The 17,073-nt window shown below is 35.0% G+C and overlaps 4 protein-coding genes across 4 annotated transcripts; 1 reads left to right on the forward strand and 3 right to left on the reverse strand.

Annotated features, from left to right (window-relative positions):
* Positions 1 to 53: 53 nt before the first annotated feature.
* CBG16998 lies at positions 54 to 4,126 on the forward strand (the record flags this gene model as incomplete). Its single annotated transcript, XM_002648824.1, has 7 exons — positions 54 to 183; positions 492 to 534; positions 580 to 883; positions 1,105 to 1,266; positions 1,312 to 1,368; positions 1,420 to 1,577; positions 3,751 to 4,126. 7 exons carry the CDS (start codon positions 54 to 56, stop codon positions 4,124 to 4,126), a joined length of 1,230 nt encoding a protein of 409 aa, XP_002648870.1.
* A 631-nt stretch (positions 4,127 to 4,757) lies between these two features.
* CBG16999 lies at positions 4,758 to 8,200 on the reverse strand (the record flags this gene model as incomplete). The annotated part of the gene is made up of 8 exons (XM_002648825.1): positions 4,758 to 4,788; positions 4,841 to 4,935; positions 4,987 to 5,052; positions 5,141 to 5,233; positions 5,278 to 5,473; positions 7,542 to 7,729; positions 7,777 to 7,874; positions 7,918 to 8,200. The coding sequence occupies 8 exons, from the start codon at positions 8,198 to 8,200 to the stop codon at positions 4,758 to 4,760; spliced, it is 1,050 nt and encodes a 349-aa protein (XP_002648871.1).
* Positions 8,201 to 11,454: 3,254 nt separating this feature from the next.
* CBG17000 lies at positions 11,455 to 14,619 on the reverse strand (the record flags this gene model as incomplete). The annotated part of the gene is made up of 8 exons (XM_002648826.1): positions 11,455 to 11,847; positions 12,003 to 12,089; positions 12,135 to 12,329; positions 12,899 to 12,977; positions 13,021 to 13,192; positions 13,253 to 13,443; positions 13,836 to 14,039; positions 14,561 to 14,619. The coding sequence occupies 8 exons, from the start codon at positions 14,617 to 14,619 to the stop codon at positions 11,455 to 11,457; spliced, it is 1,380 nt and encodes a 459-aa protein (XP_002648872.1).
* Positions 14,620 to 14,989: 370 nt separating this feature from the next.
* CBG17001 lies at positions 14,990 to 16,846 on the reverse strand (the record flags this gene model as incomplete). The annotated part of the gene is made up of 3 exons (XM_002648827.1): positions 14,990 to 15,046; positions 15,098 to 15,496; positions 16,727 to 16,846. 3 exons carry the CDS (start codon positions 16,844 to 16,846, stop codon positions 14,990 to 14,992), a joined length of 576 nt encoding a protein of 191 aa, XP_002648873.1.
* Positions 16,847 to 17,073: the final 227 nt, after the last annotated feature.

Raw genomic sequence — 17,073 nt, forward strand, 5'->3', positions numbered from 1 at the left:
AAATTATAGTTTCTTTCCTTTTCTCCAATTATGAATATAACATACATTTCCCAATGGTCCACGGAGTATGTTATAGCTTTTACAGTTCACCAAATTTTCTATATTGGATTCATATTCAGTCTTATTATTATCTACCCATTTTATACGCATGTGTATCAGTTGAATCGGGAGAAGGAGAAAGCGGTAATTCGAATTTCAATTATAGACTTTTTACCCAAAAACCCAAAAACCCATAAACCCATAAACCCATGAACCCATGAACTTATGAACCAATGAACCCATGAACCCATGAATCCATGAACCTATGAACCCATGAACCCAAGAACCCATGAACCCATGAACCCATGAACCCATGAACCCATGAACCCATGAACCCATGAACCCAATTTTGCAGACTGCAGCTTATCCAATCATGAATCATTATCATTTTGCACTGAAATTCATTCTTATTATGGGATTGATAATGACTATTTATCATTTTTATATTTCAGTGGCATCTCTTGGAGAATCCAATGATGATGACTATGAAAATGAGTAAATCCATTTTTTTAAAATCTGATTTTTGAAAAATGTTATCAGAATCCTCGACTTCTGGAGTGCCTCTAAAGAATCCTCATTTTTGCTCTTCCATTGGACCAATCAATTCACTTTACATCTTTTTACACGAGTACACTGTTTATTAATTTCTCTGGTGACCCTTCAAAGATTCATGATCTACTTTTTCCCAATCGCTGAGCCTTATGTGAACCTGGAGGCTAAAAATATGGGCCTTTGTGTAAAATGGATTTATGGGATCACATCGATTTTTGTTTTGTTTTTCTTAATTTTCAATGCTTTTGAAATTATCCCGATTACCGGCTCAAAAAAGGTTTCACCGTATTTTGTGAGTTTGTGGTCCATATTTTTTCATTCGGACCAACAGATAAATGCTCAAATAGTATGCTACCATTTGAGCTCAATTATCTCGGTTCCTAAGAGAGATATCGAAAATTTTTCAACTGATAAAATGTTATTCATAAAATAATCAAATTTCCATACCTTTTAAGTTTTCGATATCTTTCATGGAAATAGAGAAAACTCGTCCAAACGTTTAAGTAATTTCAGTACTATTACTTTTCCCTGGACGCTTTATTTTTCGCATCGTCAACTTTATACATTCCTATTATGATAAGTGTCCGAAAACATGCTCATTTGGCTAGTGTCATACAAAACAAGCCACAGAAATATGTACTTTATCAGTGTCTCATTTGTTTGGTGTTCAGAACGGTAGATCAAATTTTTTTATATTTTTTTGTTGAAAAATCAATTTAGGCTCACTACCCGTATATGTTATTCTTATATTATCGTCTGGAATATCGAATTGATCCGGTTGGAATTTTACTCTAATATTTCGAAAATTTTTGAAAGTCCAAATTTCAGATAATCGAGTTTGCTATCGAAATGGACTTTTTGAACACTCCTATAATTGTTCAATTGTCATACTTATTTTGCAACAAGAGAAATGCAGACATTTTATTTTCGAAAAATTTGTTGAAATTAATGTTTTGCCCAAATTCCAACTATATTACTCCAGTTGGGTCAGCTCCGGATGTTCAAAGCACAACGCAGGGGAGGATAATTTAATGTTCGAAATATATACATAATCACTTGAAAATGAAAACTCTAACAGTAAGTGGAATTGTCCTGTACCTTTAATACAGGGTAGAACTGGAAAAAAATTTGGACATTTTGTTCATCTGAGTCCCTCGAAGAATTATAACGTAACTCCAAAAAAACCCCTAGGACACTTTCCTGTATCCCTTCCTTCAAAGTATCATTAATTGTTGTTTATTGTTACGACTTTGATTCTAAAACAGTAATATGATTACCGAGACAGCTGGAAACCCCTCCCCCCCCATTCGCCGAATTTCCAGAAAGAATACAATGAAAAACTCATAGTCACGCTTTGACCTGCCTAAGTGTTCCCGAAACTTCAAAAAACAAAATATATGAAGAAAACTCAATTTCAAGAACACTTCTACACTATGCCTTTAACCCCAGTGTAATTCCAGTTCATAAAAAAACCAGAGAATTCCACACTTTGCTTCACATTTTACTTCCTTCACCAAACTCGATTTTTTAATTGAAAAAAACCAACTTCAGAAATGAAGCAAGTTTAATTTTTTGTATTCTGTAATTATCTTGACTAATACAAGATACCCGTGTGTGCTATGATGCAGTCTGACTCACATTGTTTTTCATAGGGTGTTGCTGGCCGCCAGTGCCAGAGCTATGGGCCATTCAATTTCACGTAATTTGCATTAAAAGCCAGCGAAATTTTCAAACAGGCAATATTAAAATTTAAACCGGCGTCAAACGCCGCTTTCTTTTTGAGAATAGAATTTACCTTTTGATTCACCATAATCCCCTCACTGTAACTTCAATCTTGATTATCCCAGTTCTTATGAAAGATAGCAGAAAACCGTTAACTGATGAAATGCTTCAAATTTTAAGGAGAACATTCTATCAGTTGATTATTTTGTCATATGTTTCACAAGAACTGAGATAAATGAGGTTCAAATCAAAGAATAAAAATTACAAAATGTTGAAGCAAACATGGTATTCCGGATCAACAAAAAATATTTTCCGGATCGTTTTTTATTATTTGGCTCACGTTGGCCTATTTTTTTCCACATTTTGGTCTGTTTTTCCCACATGAAACCACAACTATCCGACCGCCTGTTCATATATATTTTGGTTCCTCTTCTCTGATTTGTTCTTTTTCTTCTGACTATTTTCACAATGTCTGAATCAAGACTCAGTTCTGAAGAATCAAAAGATGATATTTATTTGATCCGAAATGTATCGAAAAAGAGGAAAGTTCATCATGTAAGCATTTCACTGTTTCGGATCATCAGTCGTTTTTTTTCTTTTTCAAGCTTTTCTCTATGAAGTATTTTCTATTGAAAAACTCATATTTAAAAATCCTGGCGTCTAATCGCCAGTGAAAAATTTTACTGGCGATTCACGCCACTTTAAAAACTGGCACCGCCAGTGCAAAAATTAAAAGCGGCGTGTGGCGCCAGAAAACGCCATTTTGGCCAGCCTAGTTTTTCATTCAAAAATTCGGCACTGCTCATCACATTCACTGACAACAAAGAAAATACGACAACATCTTTTTTTGGCCCAGATTTTCAAAATGCAAAACTGCACCGCTGATACCAGCTATCTGGCCAGTCCGGAACTATTGTCCCAAGTTTTCCAGTCTATCAGTTTCATAGAACTCTTTCCGTTCACATTTGGTGTTTACTGTATCATTTACAAGACGCCTGCTAATCTAAAACAAGTGAAAAATCTGCTTTTGAACCTTTATATCTGGTGTATGCTGTCAGATTTTATGGTGTGTTTTCACAACACTGTTGTGTTGGAAGGCCTTACGCATATATTCCTAGCTTTTGGTCTTGGCCTCATTGATGCTCCAGACATCTTGTTTTACATTGGATGCTGTTGTATAGCAGGCAGACATGAGCGGAATTCCTTATTCCTTATTCCTTCTTCCGGATTTTCTAAAATTTTATTCCGCTCATGTCTGATAACAGGTAATGTTGTAGTAATAGAATCTGAGAGAATAAAAAAACGCCGTCAGTTAAGCTAGATAATTTCCGAGCTAAAAAATGATTTGGAGTAGGAGAGTTCTCAAAGCTTAACGACGTACAGTGCTTTCGGTTGTTTGAATGAAAAGAAGGTTCCTCTAAATTGTGTTCATTCAAGTCTCTCTGGAAAATTCCCTTGTGGGCACGCCGTTGAAGGTGCCTCGCCGCTACCAGCTGCGCTACGGTGGCGGGAGTGGAAGCGCCCACCAGCGGTACCAGTTTGTCTTCTACCCTCCTATCTGAATATCCCTGAGCAAGAATCAGCAAGAGCAGACGTGATTCAAGAACATCCATGTTTGAAATTGGTGGAAACTGGAGATCGCCAACTCTTCGTTTTCACAACAAACAGTCTAACTTCATTGCTAACAACAGTTCCACGTAGTTTTTTGATTGCTGCCAAACTCGTGTTTTTCGTTTTCACTTGGTATAAGACTTGGAAAAGAACAACGACGTCTTATTACTCGAAAAACACACTGAAGATTCAGAAGAAGTAACAATTTTTGGCTCGGAATATGATTTTCAGGTTCTTGCTCACTAAAGTTCAAAATATTTCTATTGCTCCGTTACTGCCAGTAGATTTTTTCTCGATTTCGATTTCTTACCGCTAAAAAGTAGAGCATCAATAATGTGAACAAGTGCGAATCCATTGTCACTTTGGAAACTTTCGATGATAAAACTTTACACCCCTTGTACACTTTCCACATTACTATCATAGTTGGAAAACTGTAAGTTAATGGAATAACTGCCAATAAAATCCCAAAATTCAGTTCATATCGAAAATTGAGATACTCGGGAAATCCGTGAATCCAATTGGTGAAATTCATTATTTTTGAAAGTGGTGGAGGCTGAAAAGCTGAGAAATATCTTTGCAATTTGTTATTCGAAAACTGGCTGGAATTTTGACGAGAACCAGGTAAAACGAAAATTTCAAAAGACAAGAATTTCGATCGCCAAGAATTCAAAAGTTCAGGGCTCGTGAGAATACAATTTCGAGGACATTCTTAGCAAATAGAAAACCGGTGATTAATTTTTCAGTGAAAGTCTGGAAATTAACAAAATGACTATTATAGATACAAGATTTATTTTGGTTCAAGATTTTCAGATTTAGCAGCCCATGTCCATGTCTCACAGAACAATTGGTAGGCTGAATTGGCGTCTGGAATTTTTTCGTTGAAAAAAAGAATGTTCAAAAAATCAAAATCCCATACGATGCTTTCCGAGTCCTGGTCCTTGAGAGTGTGAAAATATGAATTGGTGTTATTGGGAATTGCATGAGAAACAGAATATAAACAAATGCATCAATCTGAAAACAATAATCTTAAACTTAAAAAAGTTCGAAGTTGTGCTAATTTACCCTTAAAAAGATCCGTCGAACATCAATAGACTCACTCTCGCGAAAATTGAAAAACTCGTCGAGTAGCTGAAAATATTTGTTTTTGTAAACTCTAAATTTTTCAGACAGGTCGAAGATCCCGGATCGTTTTTCAAAAATTTCATCTAAAAATTACCTGTAAACTGTAATTGGGAAGATTTAGAAACAACGTAATCGTAGCCGAAATCAAACATCTCCGAATTGCATTTATCCTTCGCTTTTTGGAATTCTGAAATCCTTAAATTTTTTTTTCAAAAATCCTGAAAAACATACCTTGACACTTCTCAATGAGACAATCTTCATACTATCGCTACTTTTTCCTTGTATCTCTTCTTTGGGAACTAAATTGAACGAAATTCCTCCCCAGGAACTTTTCCATGTGAAAATTGAGATGTCGGCAAGAATGGTGAGAATCAGTGGGAGGAAAAATGTGCAAATGCATTCGAGAAATAAAATCAGTTGGGTTTGGCTGAAAAAAAAATGAAATTAGGGTTTTTGAAACATCTGGGGCAACACCGACATTTCAAATGTTCTAGAAACTTTAGAAAATTCGGAAATTCCACGTCTTATAAATTCTACATTCTGAATTTTTTAATTTTGGGAAGAAAAACCAAAACGATTCCCAAAAATTTTTTTTTCTAAAACTAGGAAATGGTCAGTGTATTTAGTTAATTTGAAATTCAGAAATTCAGGAATTCAGAAATTCAGAAATTCAGGAATTCAGAAATTCAGAAATTCAGGAATTCAGAAATTCAGAAATTCAGGAATTCAGAAATTCAGGAATTCAGAAATTCAGAAATTCAGGAATTCAGAATTTCAGAATTTCAGAATTTCAGAATTTCAGAATTTTAGAATCTTAGAAAAAAATTTCGAACATAATTTCATAATTTTCGAATTTCGGAATGCCGTAAAACCTGTATTAAAAGAGCCCCTTCAATAGAAGAGCCGCTCTAATAGAAGGACCCTCCGAGAGAGGCTTGAAAAAAATGAATGACCCCCGTTTTAGAAATGCCGTTTGTAAAAAAGGATCCTCTTCAAAATGTTTTTTGAAATTCAAAGACTGCGTACGTTTTCAGTAAAAAACATTCGGGGAATTCCACAAGTTGATAGAAATTTGTTTAAAAACTTTTTTTGAAAAAATATTGATCAATTTTGGTGAAATTGATAGCTTTTCATGAATTTTGAGCAAAAAATCGTCGAATTTTTCAATGAATAATTACGGAAAAAATGACCGGAAAAATAGAAGGGCCCCCTCTAATTGAAGGGTTCCTGTGATAGAAGGGCCTCCCGGAGATACCTTGGAACAATAAAATGGCCGGCCCTTCTAATACGGGTTTTACGGCATATAAATTTCTGACATCAATTCACCGAATCTGCAAAAAAATTCCAAAATTTCTGACTTTCCAACTTTTCAGAATTCCAAATTTCGGAGTTTCTAAGTTTTCGAAATTTAGAATTTTCGAACACCGAAAAAAGTGAAAAAGTGACTAACTAATTTGCAGTTTTTTGCATGATTATGGGTATTAAAAGCAGAAGTTGTCCACTCGGTTCAGAATCTCCCATTTTTAGGTCTCCGAATTTCTACTTTTCCGAATTTTGGAATTCCGGTTTTCTGAGATTTTCAAGTCAAAAGTTTCAAAATATCTGATTTCCTGGATTTTCAAAAAATAGGAAGGGCATTCGGTAATTCAGAAAGTAGCGAATTCGAAAATGAGTAAATTTGAATGATAGAAAACTCAGAAAGTCTAGATTAGGATATTTCTGACTTTCACAACTTTCGAATTTCCATACATTTCGGCCGGGCCGCCTCAGGCCAGCCCGGCATTTATTAACTATGCAAAATGCTAAACTTTCCAATTCGAAATCTGATACACTAAATTCCGATATCTAAATTTCAAAATTAATATTTTACTAATCTGATTTTCTGAATTTACTAATTAAATTTACGAAACTGCGAGTCTCTTACTTTTCAATTTCTGGATTTGTTTTATTCCGACTTTCCGGATTCTAGGAATTCTTTATATTCGAAATATCGAATTTCGAAATTTCCTAGCAGACCATGAAAAATAGTCCCTGAAAAAGTGACAAAACCTGTCTATAATATATGTACCGTGGGAGGGAGTCATGAGGTTCAGCCCGGAAAGGCACGAACCGACTGTTCCTGAGAAACCTTTGTGACTTCGGAAATTCGGAAATTTTGAATTTAGAAATTGGATTGTAAGATACAGTAAGCGGAAGTCAGGAGGTTGAGCCCCCCGATAGGGGGCGTAAACCGACTGGTAATCTGAAAGTTCGGAAATTTTTGAATGACCATGAAATTTGGAAAATTTCGGGAAACGAGAAATCCAGAAATCCAGAAACTCAAAATTTCAAAAAATAGAGGTCTTTTCGAAAACTCCCAACTGTAGAAAATTCAGAAAAATGGGGAATATCCGAAAGTTCCGATATAAATACAATAGATTATTGAAAAAACTCAGGGAATTTTGTAGAATTTTCAGACATCTTTCAAAATTTCAGACATTAATAGGAATACTCACCTGGAATGACTCGGTTCCTCTCCACAATAAATATTGTCCGTTTCCCCAATCAACCGTTTTTCAGTAATAAAAATTGGAATCCAAAACTGTATGCACATGGAAAAAATGGCGATTCCAGTGATCACTGATTTGGTTCGAAATGAGCTATAAACTCGATACCGGAGTGGGGAATAGAAGTAGAAACATCGCTGAAATTTTTCAGACATTTTTGAATTCAGAAAAAAAAAATCAATACCTCTGCAAACATGGCTACCCATGTCCAATGGATGAAGCTGGAAGATGAGTTGACAAGAAATGCAGCCAGTTTGCAAACCAATAATCCTGGGATGGCATCTGAAACGTTTTTTCATGACCGAGTATTTTCTGGGTCACTCACCATAAGCGCTCTCTGTATTTTTCGCAATGACACTTGCAAATAAAGTAGTTAATAATATGAAATTCGCAATCAAAATTGAGTAGAAATATGGGAGAAAGTGAGCGCTCAGGTGAATTTTGAAGCGAATATAGCACAATGAAATTGCTAGAATCGGAAGAGTGAATAGAGAAATACAGATGACAGAGTAAAATAGAAGACGTGAACTGTGCATCCATTCTTCTAGATACATCTGTTCCTTGTCAAGATTGCTGGCTGGCGATGGCGTTGTAAAAAATGAAGTCATTCTGGAAATGTATTGGAATTTGAAACTTGAGGAAAGTTTTGAGGGAATACAAATAAGAAATAACATTTCAGAAACTTGTGGAAATGGTAAAATTGAAAATAGAGGTTTAGGATTTTTCAGATTTTCAGAATTTTCAGAAAGTTGTGAATTTTTTATACACCTTCTAGTGATTATTTTCAGGTACCTAGAAGTTTTGAAAATTTTTTTCCGTTTCCGTTTCCGCGGAAAAAAAATTTCCCTTTCCGTTTCCGTTTTCCGTATTTCGGAAATTGCGTTTCCTCCCATCACTGGTACCTAGCACTTTGTTTGCAGACTCCCGAACTTTCAGATTTTTCGAATTTTCTGAATTCTTCAACTTTCTGGACTTTCTGTAGTTTAAACACTTTTAAAAGGATATAAATTTTTTCCGTGGATATCAGAATTCAAAAAAAAAACTTTTATTTTCAAATTGTCCAATATTTTTACAGCTTTTAGAAATTTTGTATTTTTAGGAATTTATGAATTTCTATTGCTTGAATTATTTGATTTTTCGTTTTCTTTTTTTTGACATTTTCATCATTTTGGGCTTGAAAATATGTATTTAAGATTGCCCTTTTTCATACACTTTTAGCATTTTTGCAATTTTTGAATTTTTAGCATTTTCAGCGTCTTTACGGGACAGCGGAAAAAGTTACAAATTCTTTTCGGAAAATTCTTTTTTTTTAAACTCAAAAATTAAAGAAAAAATAAGAGTAACAAAAACAGGCTATAAAAAACGCTACGAATTTCAGCACAAATGTCGTGTTTTATTCCAATGATTGATCTGTTTTCATATTAAAAAATAATGAGAAATAATGAGAAATGAGCAGGCATACTCGAAAAAAATGCAAATATTATTTCCTTACTGGAAAAAAACACATCCTTTACTGGAAAAAAACACATCCTTCTTTTTAGTAAACAAGGCTCTGAAATTTTTCAGCAGTATTTGTTTTTATCAAAGAACTGGATTAAGATGAAAACGTGTGATCTACATTTAAAGACTTAAGAAATGATGGAAATGTGTCACTGATAAGGAATTAACGATTCTAGCAACTAAAGAAAAATTGAAGGAAGCGAAGCGACAAACAGTAAGTGATATAGATTTAATCGCACCGAAGGCGCACCAGCCAACTGTTTGAAGCGTCAGGGGCGTGGGCCGGGCCAGGAAAGTTGTCGCTTTGACACGGCCCGGCCCGTTGTAAGTATTAAAAAAATTAACATGTATACAATTTTTTTGGGATTATTCTCGAAGTACATAGTACACATCCATAAAAAACAATAGAAAACTTTAATCCATCTTTTCAAAAAAAAAAAGATCAAGAACTTGAGAGAACATTTTGCGAAATGGAAAAATGATCATTGCTCGACGCCATCTTGGAATAAAATGAAAAGGGGGAAGTTGAAAATAAAATTGAAATGTATCCAAAAAAAAGTGTTAGGTACATTTTTTTTCTCCTAAAATTAGATTTGGACATTGATGTGAAAAGATGGGGGGAGAACTTGAAAGGGAGTGTTTTTTTTCCGCAAAAGAGAAAAGTGAGAATACGGGAAAAATATCAAAAATAAAACAAACAAAAAGATTACGGAAATTATTGTTCCTGAAAAACAGGAAAAACGTTATTGAGCTTGAAATAACAAGTTTGGAGAGGAGATATTAAAATAGGTATTGGAATTAAAAAATAAATTGAATTTATGTTGAAAATAGAAAATGCTAAAATTATGTAGTTTTTGAGTGAGATTTTTGTGAGATTTTGGGTGAAGTTGTGAGAGGAGCCAAAAAATCAAAAATTATGTTGTTTTAAAGGCTCTTTTCTAGTTTAGAGGTCCGAAAAAAAATTAGAGGTCCCAAAATAAAATTGAGGTTCGAAAAAAATTAGAGGTCCCAAAAAAGTTTAGAGGCCCCAAGAAAAAATAGAGGTCCAAAACTTGAAAAACGCACAGATATTGGAACAGTGTAACAGAATTTAAACTGTGTAAAAAATTAAAATTTTGTGGTCTTATTAAAAAAATAGGTGTTGATGGTATATTTTATACTTCTACTAGGCTTAGAGATGCATATTTTCTGAAAAATAGCTAAGCCTGAGAGAAATTTTATTCACGGAAGCATTACTGTTTGCCGACATTTTGCTTGTATGTAAATTGGGGTTCATAAGGAAGACAAAAAAGAAATGGAGCCAAAACTATCAGGAGAAGTCACATTTCCGCTCTTATCATCCTAGAGAGCCTCAAAACTCAAAACTCCAAATTTTGGCACATTATTCTAATACCTGCGCGCTTTTCAAATATCGGACCTTTGTTTTCTCTTGGGACCTCTAAACTTTTTTGGGACCTCTAATTTTATTCGGACCTCTATTTTATTTTGGGACCTCTATTTTTTCTTGGGACCTCGAAATTTTTTCCGGACCTCTAAACTAGAAAAGAGCCGTTTCAAACTCCTAGGGAAGTCGAACCTGTGGGCAAAAGACGATGTGTGGCATTCCTACCGATTGAGCCACGAGGTCTCTAGAGACGGCAGCGACCGTGCAGCTCAAACCGTCTTTTTTGAGCTCATAAATCTCATTTTCTGTGAACGATATGAAAAAGTTGTCAACTGATAAATTGTTCATCACAATATCAAAAATATCTTGTCAGTTGACCGCGTTTTGATATCTTTCTCATGAAGCGAAATAATTGGGCTCAAAGTTATAAATAAGAAGAGGGAGGTCACGGTATTTAGTATTGTACAAGTTCAAAAACCGTTTTTTTAAATACATTCCAAAATATCATTTGACAACCAAAATACAGAGTCAATGAAAATGAGTTCTTTGAGAGTTGCACCCAAATCCTTGATCATACAACATAATGTACGTGAAAATCCAAAAATCGTATAATACAAATCCTGTGCGTGGCGAAGGAGAAATATCTGAAATAGGCTGGATAATCCGTCCTACCGACGCCTTAAAGCATGCTTGATCCAACTTGAACTTTTATCCGTTTTTACGAAAATAGAAATCGTTTGCTTTATATTCAATTGGATTACTCATTATCATAATGCGTATAAGTCTGAATGATTTATTAATAGAGAAGATAAGAAAATACGAGAAAAAAATAATTGCTTGCACTCAATCATCTTGGCTCCTATTAGCAATATGTAAAACTGATAAGATCTTTATCATATTATCACCAACATTTTAACATTTTAGAATTTTCGGATACCTTTTATAGGACCCGAGATAACTGAGCTTCAATGAATCTAATTACTTCCTTGAGATCATAGTGGAATTTTCTAGCTCTAACTTTTTCCGCTGCTCATTTTCAACTTCACTTTTGAATTTGCAGTGGAAAGTTTCGTGTCCATAAACTATGTATTCCTGGTACACAGCGTCCGGCAGCTCTTCACAATACAAAATGCGCCGATCATAGACGTATTTGATTTTCCGGAGAACATTTTCACGGAGCTCATTTGCAAAAGTGATGGGATTCGGACGTTCTTGAAAGTTTTTGTAGTTCGCATGATCCAACCATCCGCTTCCAATTCCTGTAGCTGAGGTGGTACGGTAGTGAAGAAAGTATCCTTGGTTCCGACCAATCCACGCTGCGTTGTACCCCGGGTATTTGATATAGGACCAGTGATAGTACATGGACGCGGTCTGGAAAAATAAATTTGGACTCAATTATCTCAATTCCTATTAGAGATATCAGAAATGTTTTAATTGATAAAATTTTAGTGATAAAATGATAAACATTTAATCAATTGGCCCATTTCTAATGTCTCTCATAGAAACCGAGATAATTGCTCTATTACCTTCTCCGGCCGGTACATACACTTTGCCGCCTTCCATACCACATCCGCAGAAATGTTGTACTTGGTGAAAATCATTTCTCGAAGGATCTAAAAAGTTCTTTAAAAAAGGTCAGCATTTTGCTCAAATCCCACCTGCTCATCATTTTCATAGACTTCTGGAAGCAAATCGGTTTTCATAACTCGTTGAACTGCAAAGTTAATTTCACTAATTGATTGTTCTTGTCTTCGAATGAGATCCTGGAGTGTCCCATTCAGCATCACAAGCCTTTCATCGATATCTGCATTTATCACCCACTTTGAATGATATTTGGCACGTTGGTGACATTCCTAAAAATTGGAAATTTTCGAGAAAAAAATCTAGCTTTTGCAAGTTGAGTTTTTCTAGGCCACCAACTTTTATGACCTTAAAATGACCTGATATACCTGTCGGGTACTCATTTTAACAACATGGCCTAACTTTTACAAGTTGAGTTTTCTATGCCAACATGGTAAATGGCTTAGAAAACATGCCCGGTTAATGTCAGCGCTATTTCGAGTCGTGTTTCCTAGTGGCCTAGAAAACCCAACTTGCGAAAGTTAGGCCATCACTTCAGAATGACCTAGAAAACACACCAGGTGAATATGAGACCAATTGTAGGTCATTTCTATGTGGTGGCCTAGAAAACCAAACTTGCAAAAGTTAGACCACCACTTCGAGACGACCCAGAAAACCGTCAAGCTGCACTTAGGAATTTGAAATTTTACTTTGAAGAATTTTGGCCTTTTCTGAGATCATCCGATGTAATATAGGCATTCATGACATAGTGGCCTAACTTTCGCAAATTTAGTTTTCTAGACCACACAGCTGAATGATCTAGAAAGCGCCTGACAATCTGCCAAATCTAAAAAAAACTCACATTAATTTGAAGCAAGTGAAATTGCCAATCAACATTCGCATACTCCGACTGGATTACTGTAAGTTCAACTTCTCCAGTCCTACAAAATTATTTGTTAATTAAAAAATGGCAACAAAACGTACCGTGTATACTCGTCCATAATTTTTCTAGTGTACTCATTCATATTGAAAATTGTGAAATAAAAATGCCGGACACCGATGAGTTTATAGTGCTCTATAAACTCGGCGATTTCCAGCCACTTTTTTTCAGGACCGTATAATGGGCCAACGCAGACAGATATACCGTGCATTGGACCTGAAAAAAAGTTGGATAGTTCAAAACGCGCTCTGCTGGAGTTCAGCAGGGCGCACTTACTTGGATAGGCTCTGAAGATTAGAGGAATTGGTTGCTGGGGTTTCGCATACTTGCTAGAAGCAATTGATACGTATTTAGCTCCAACTCTTCTTGGGCACTTCACTACATTCATTGGGAAGAAAAATGATTGATATACCGAATCCGGAATTTCTTCTCTATTGCAGTCAAAATATCGGCAATGAATTAATTGTCTGAAAAAAAGATTAATTTGAAACCAGTAGCTGTCAAAAATCTACTTTTTATTTTAGAAACTCTTCTGCACATGTGTGAAGGCTTGTGTGTGTGCGTGTGTGTGCGTGTGTGCGTGTGTGTGTGCGCGTGATTCCGTAGCAAAAATGAAATTTTTTCAGTTACAAAGTGAGGCTCTAATTGTGTTTAGTGTACTCTGAAAATTTCAGAATTATTTTTTCGAGACTTCAGAGTTGACTACTTTCCATATAAATTGTCTGAATATCTTTTTGGTCTGATATATCAGATGCTGTAATGTAAACAATTTCGTGTGGAAAGTATTGAAAAATGAAAAATTCAATCAGTGGAGCAGTTTTCGATACACTTTTCAGAAATCCAAATTCAAACTTCCTACCCATAAGATTTCTGAGACGTTGTCGTTATTGAAATGTAATCCTCATAGACAAAAGCCGACAACAATCGAACTTCGGATCCCAAAATATTGTCTCTTCTTGAAATATTTTGTTGGGCCCATTCCCAATGGAGCTCCTCGTTTGGCACTATTTTTGTATGAACTTGATTCCAAGGTTCCACATAGCAAGGAATGTCAGGATCCAGGCTAAAAATGTTGAACTGAAGAACTAGAAAAAAGAAATTCTGAGATTATAACGTCCAGAAATTTGGAAATTTGGAAATTCTAAAATTCTAAAATTCTAAAATTCTAAAATTCTAAAATATTAAAATTCTAAAACTCTAAAATTCTGAAACTCTAAAATACTGAAACTCTACAATTCAAAAATTCAAAAATTCAAAAATTCAAAAATTCAAAAATTCAAAAATTCAAAAATTCAAAAATTCAAAAATTTCAAAATTCTAAAATTCTAAAATTCTATAACTTTCACTCACCTATCTCCATAGAAATCTGGAAAGGATAGCAGAAGACATAGAAAAAACAAAAATGAGAACAAAATCAATAATTTCAGATATGTCTTGTTCAATCCAATTGGCTGGACTATTTTCCACATTATCTGAAACAAATGAAAGAGAAAAATTTTTGCCAACAGGGTCTCATTATCTTTTTATATCCACTATTTTTTTCTCTCATTTTATGGGCGGGCCAAATCTGGTCGGGCATCAAACATTGATGGCAAAATTCTGAAGTCACTGGATTCAGAATCAGGATTCAGTCTTCGATACATTTTCGGATGAAAAACTTTTCTTGAGATTAAATCTTATAGACTGCATTCTCCCGTTCCGTAAATTTTTTCCAAACTTGAGAAAATTTTCATTTCTGTATCAGGAAATTTGATCTATTAGAAAATTGGAAAATCCAATGACGTATGGTCCTGGAGATCCTTGGGTTTTGTATTGTCTAATTTTTAATTAAAAGAAAGACAATTTTTGATGGTTAGGGTTTCCGAAATTTCAAAAAATTCTGAGATTTTGTTCTAGGGCTCCGACTAGTTTCTACTGAAAAAGTTCTGGAAATCTATTTTTCTTCAGTACGGTACATTATATATTAAACCATGTTTATTTCAGAATTTCAATTTTTAATTAAAAACAACAAAATCAGATAATTCCTTTGAAGTCGCATTCCTTGGTCTTATCAGTCATGGACATTAGCTTCTGAAATAAAAAAAAATACTTTTTCTCAACTTCAATAAACTTTCAACATACATTCTTCAGCTTCTCCCAATCGCTTGTACCACAGGCCTCAGTGATCACCTTCTTAAGACAATTACCATTTCCAAAAAAGTTTTTGCACACATCCTGAACATTTTTCTCGTTCTTCATGTCGACATAGTTATCAAATGGACTCCAACCCTTATAGCATGCCAAATTCTTCTTCTTGTCCACTTTTTTCTCACATTCTGCCATATCTTGAGTGACAAACTTAACAAGGGAGCACCAAGTGCTCATTTCATCGAACGATTCTTTATTATCTTGTATATCCGGGCAATGATTGATTTTTTCGTAGCAGTCGCTGAGGGCCTCACAGCCTCTATGGAACTTTTCTAACTCGTCATCATTTTCAATGTCGATGTGTCGAGTCTTTTTAGAGAAATCAACGAGACGCTGTTAAATAAATGTATCCTTTACAAACTTTCAGAAAACTTTTTATATGTATACAAGGACATCTAACTGTGCTTATGCTACTAAATCTTCCTTATATACAGTGGCGAACGTTAGTGGGTGTCACTCTATGATTTTGTTCATAACTTTGCTCAAACTTGTTCAATAACCAAAAAACTTTTTTGTTAAATGTAGCTGAATTTCCAACAAAGCGCTGTATAAGTGTTTTGAAACTCAATCAATTTTTGTTTCTTCTGAATCTTCACAGACGTGACGATGATTCCAGAAGAAAAAAACAATTTTTCGTCAGAATTTTTTTTAAAGATTGGCTTTGTGATGAAAAAAAATGTTTGGTGTAGATCAAATATAGACAAAAAAAATTTGAAGCGGTTTGAAACACTTGCTCTTGAGATGTGCTCACTGAAGCATAAAAGGTATGGTTTTGGAGTTTGGCTATAACTCGGCTCAAAATGATCCAAATTTGCTCAAATTTTGAGAGAATGTGCGTCTTTAATTGTTCTACAACATAAATACAAAACTTTGTATTTTGGGAACAAAAATTTTTCATAATTTTTTTGTTTTTATTTACCGAAAACAAGCTATGTATTACGAAAAAAACTTTTTTGTTCCCAAAATACAAAGTTTTGTATTTATGTTGTAGAACACATAAAGACGCACATTCTCTCAAAATTTGAGAAAATTTGGATCTTTTTGAGCCGAGTTATAGCCAAACTCCAAAACCATACCTTTAATGCTTCAGTGAACACATCTCAAGAGCAAGTGTTTCAAACCGCTCCAAATTTTTTTCTGTCTATATTTGATCTACAACAAACATTTTCCATCACAAAGCCAATCTTTTAAAAAATTCTGACGAAAAATTGTTTTTTTCTTCTGGAGTCATCGTAACGTCTGTGAAGATACAGAAGGCACAAAAATTGATTGAGTTTCAAAAAACTTATACAGCGTTTTGTTGGAAACTCAGCTACATTTAACAGAAAAGTTTTCAATTATAGGACAAGTTTGAGCAAAGTTTTGAACAAAAGTATAGAGGGACACTCACTAACGTTCGCCACTGTACACATAAAGCGCTAGATGCGTCTGTTGGCCTCCGTGAACAAAAGCTGATTCGAGAGCCGCAGGCGCGGCGAACAGGTGGCTGCTACTATTACATATTGAATGCTCGCTGACCTGATATGCCTACAATGCCTGAATACTTTAAAAATGTCAACTCACCCTTGCACACGAGAATGTCATCTGCTTGTCAGCTTCCGTACATGGTTTTACAGCCAAACTAGCTCCGTGAGCACCAGCAACCAGTATGGTCCCAAGGAGAATAAGATTGAGAAAACGCATGGTTTTCTGTAGCGTTGTGTATCAGTCAAAGCAAACAGGGAGGAAAGAAAAGAAAAGAGAGAGAGAGAGAGAGAGAGAGAGAGAGAGGCAGGTTCTTTCTTTCCGGGTAGGTCCCAGCACGAACGAACTGAATGCCTATCTAGCGTTAAAAAGATTCTAGGTTAGACCTGACAAAAATACGAAAAACGCTTTAGTGTCTATCTTGGAGATACACTATTTTTCCCACA

The sequence above is a fragment of the Caenorhabditis briggsae genome, assembly GCF_000004555.2.
Source record: "Caenorhabditis briggsae complete genome, chrV, whole genome shotgun sequence".
Classification (NCBI taxonomy): Eukaryota; Metazoa; Nematoda; class Chromadorea; order Rhabditida; family Rhabditidae; genus Caenorhabditis; species Caenorhabditis briggsae.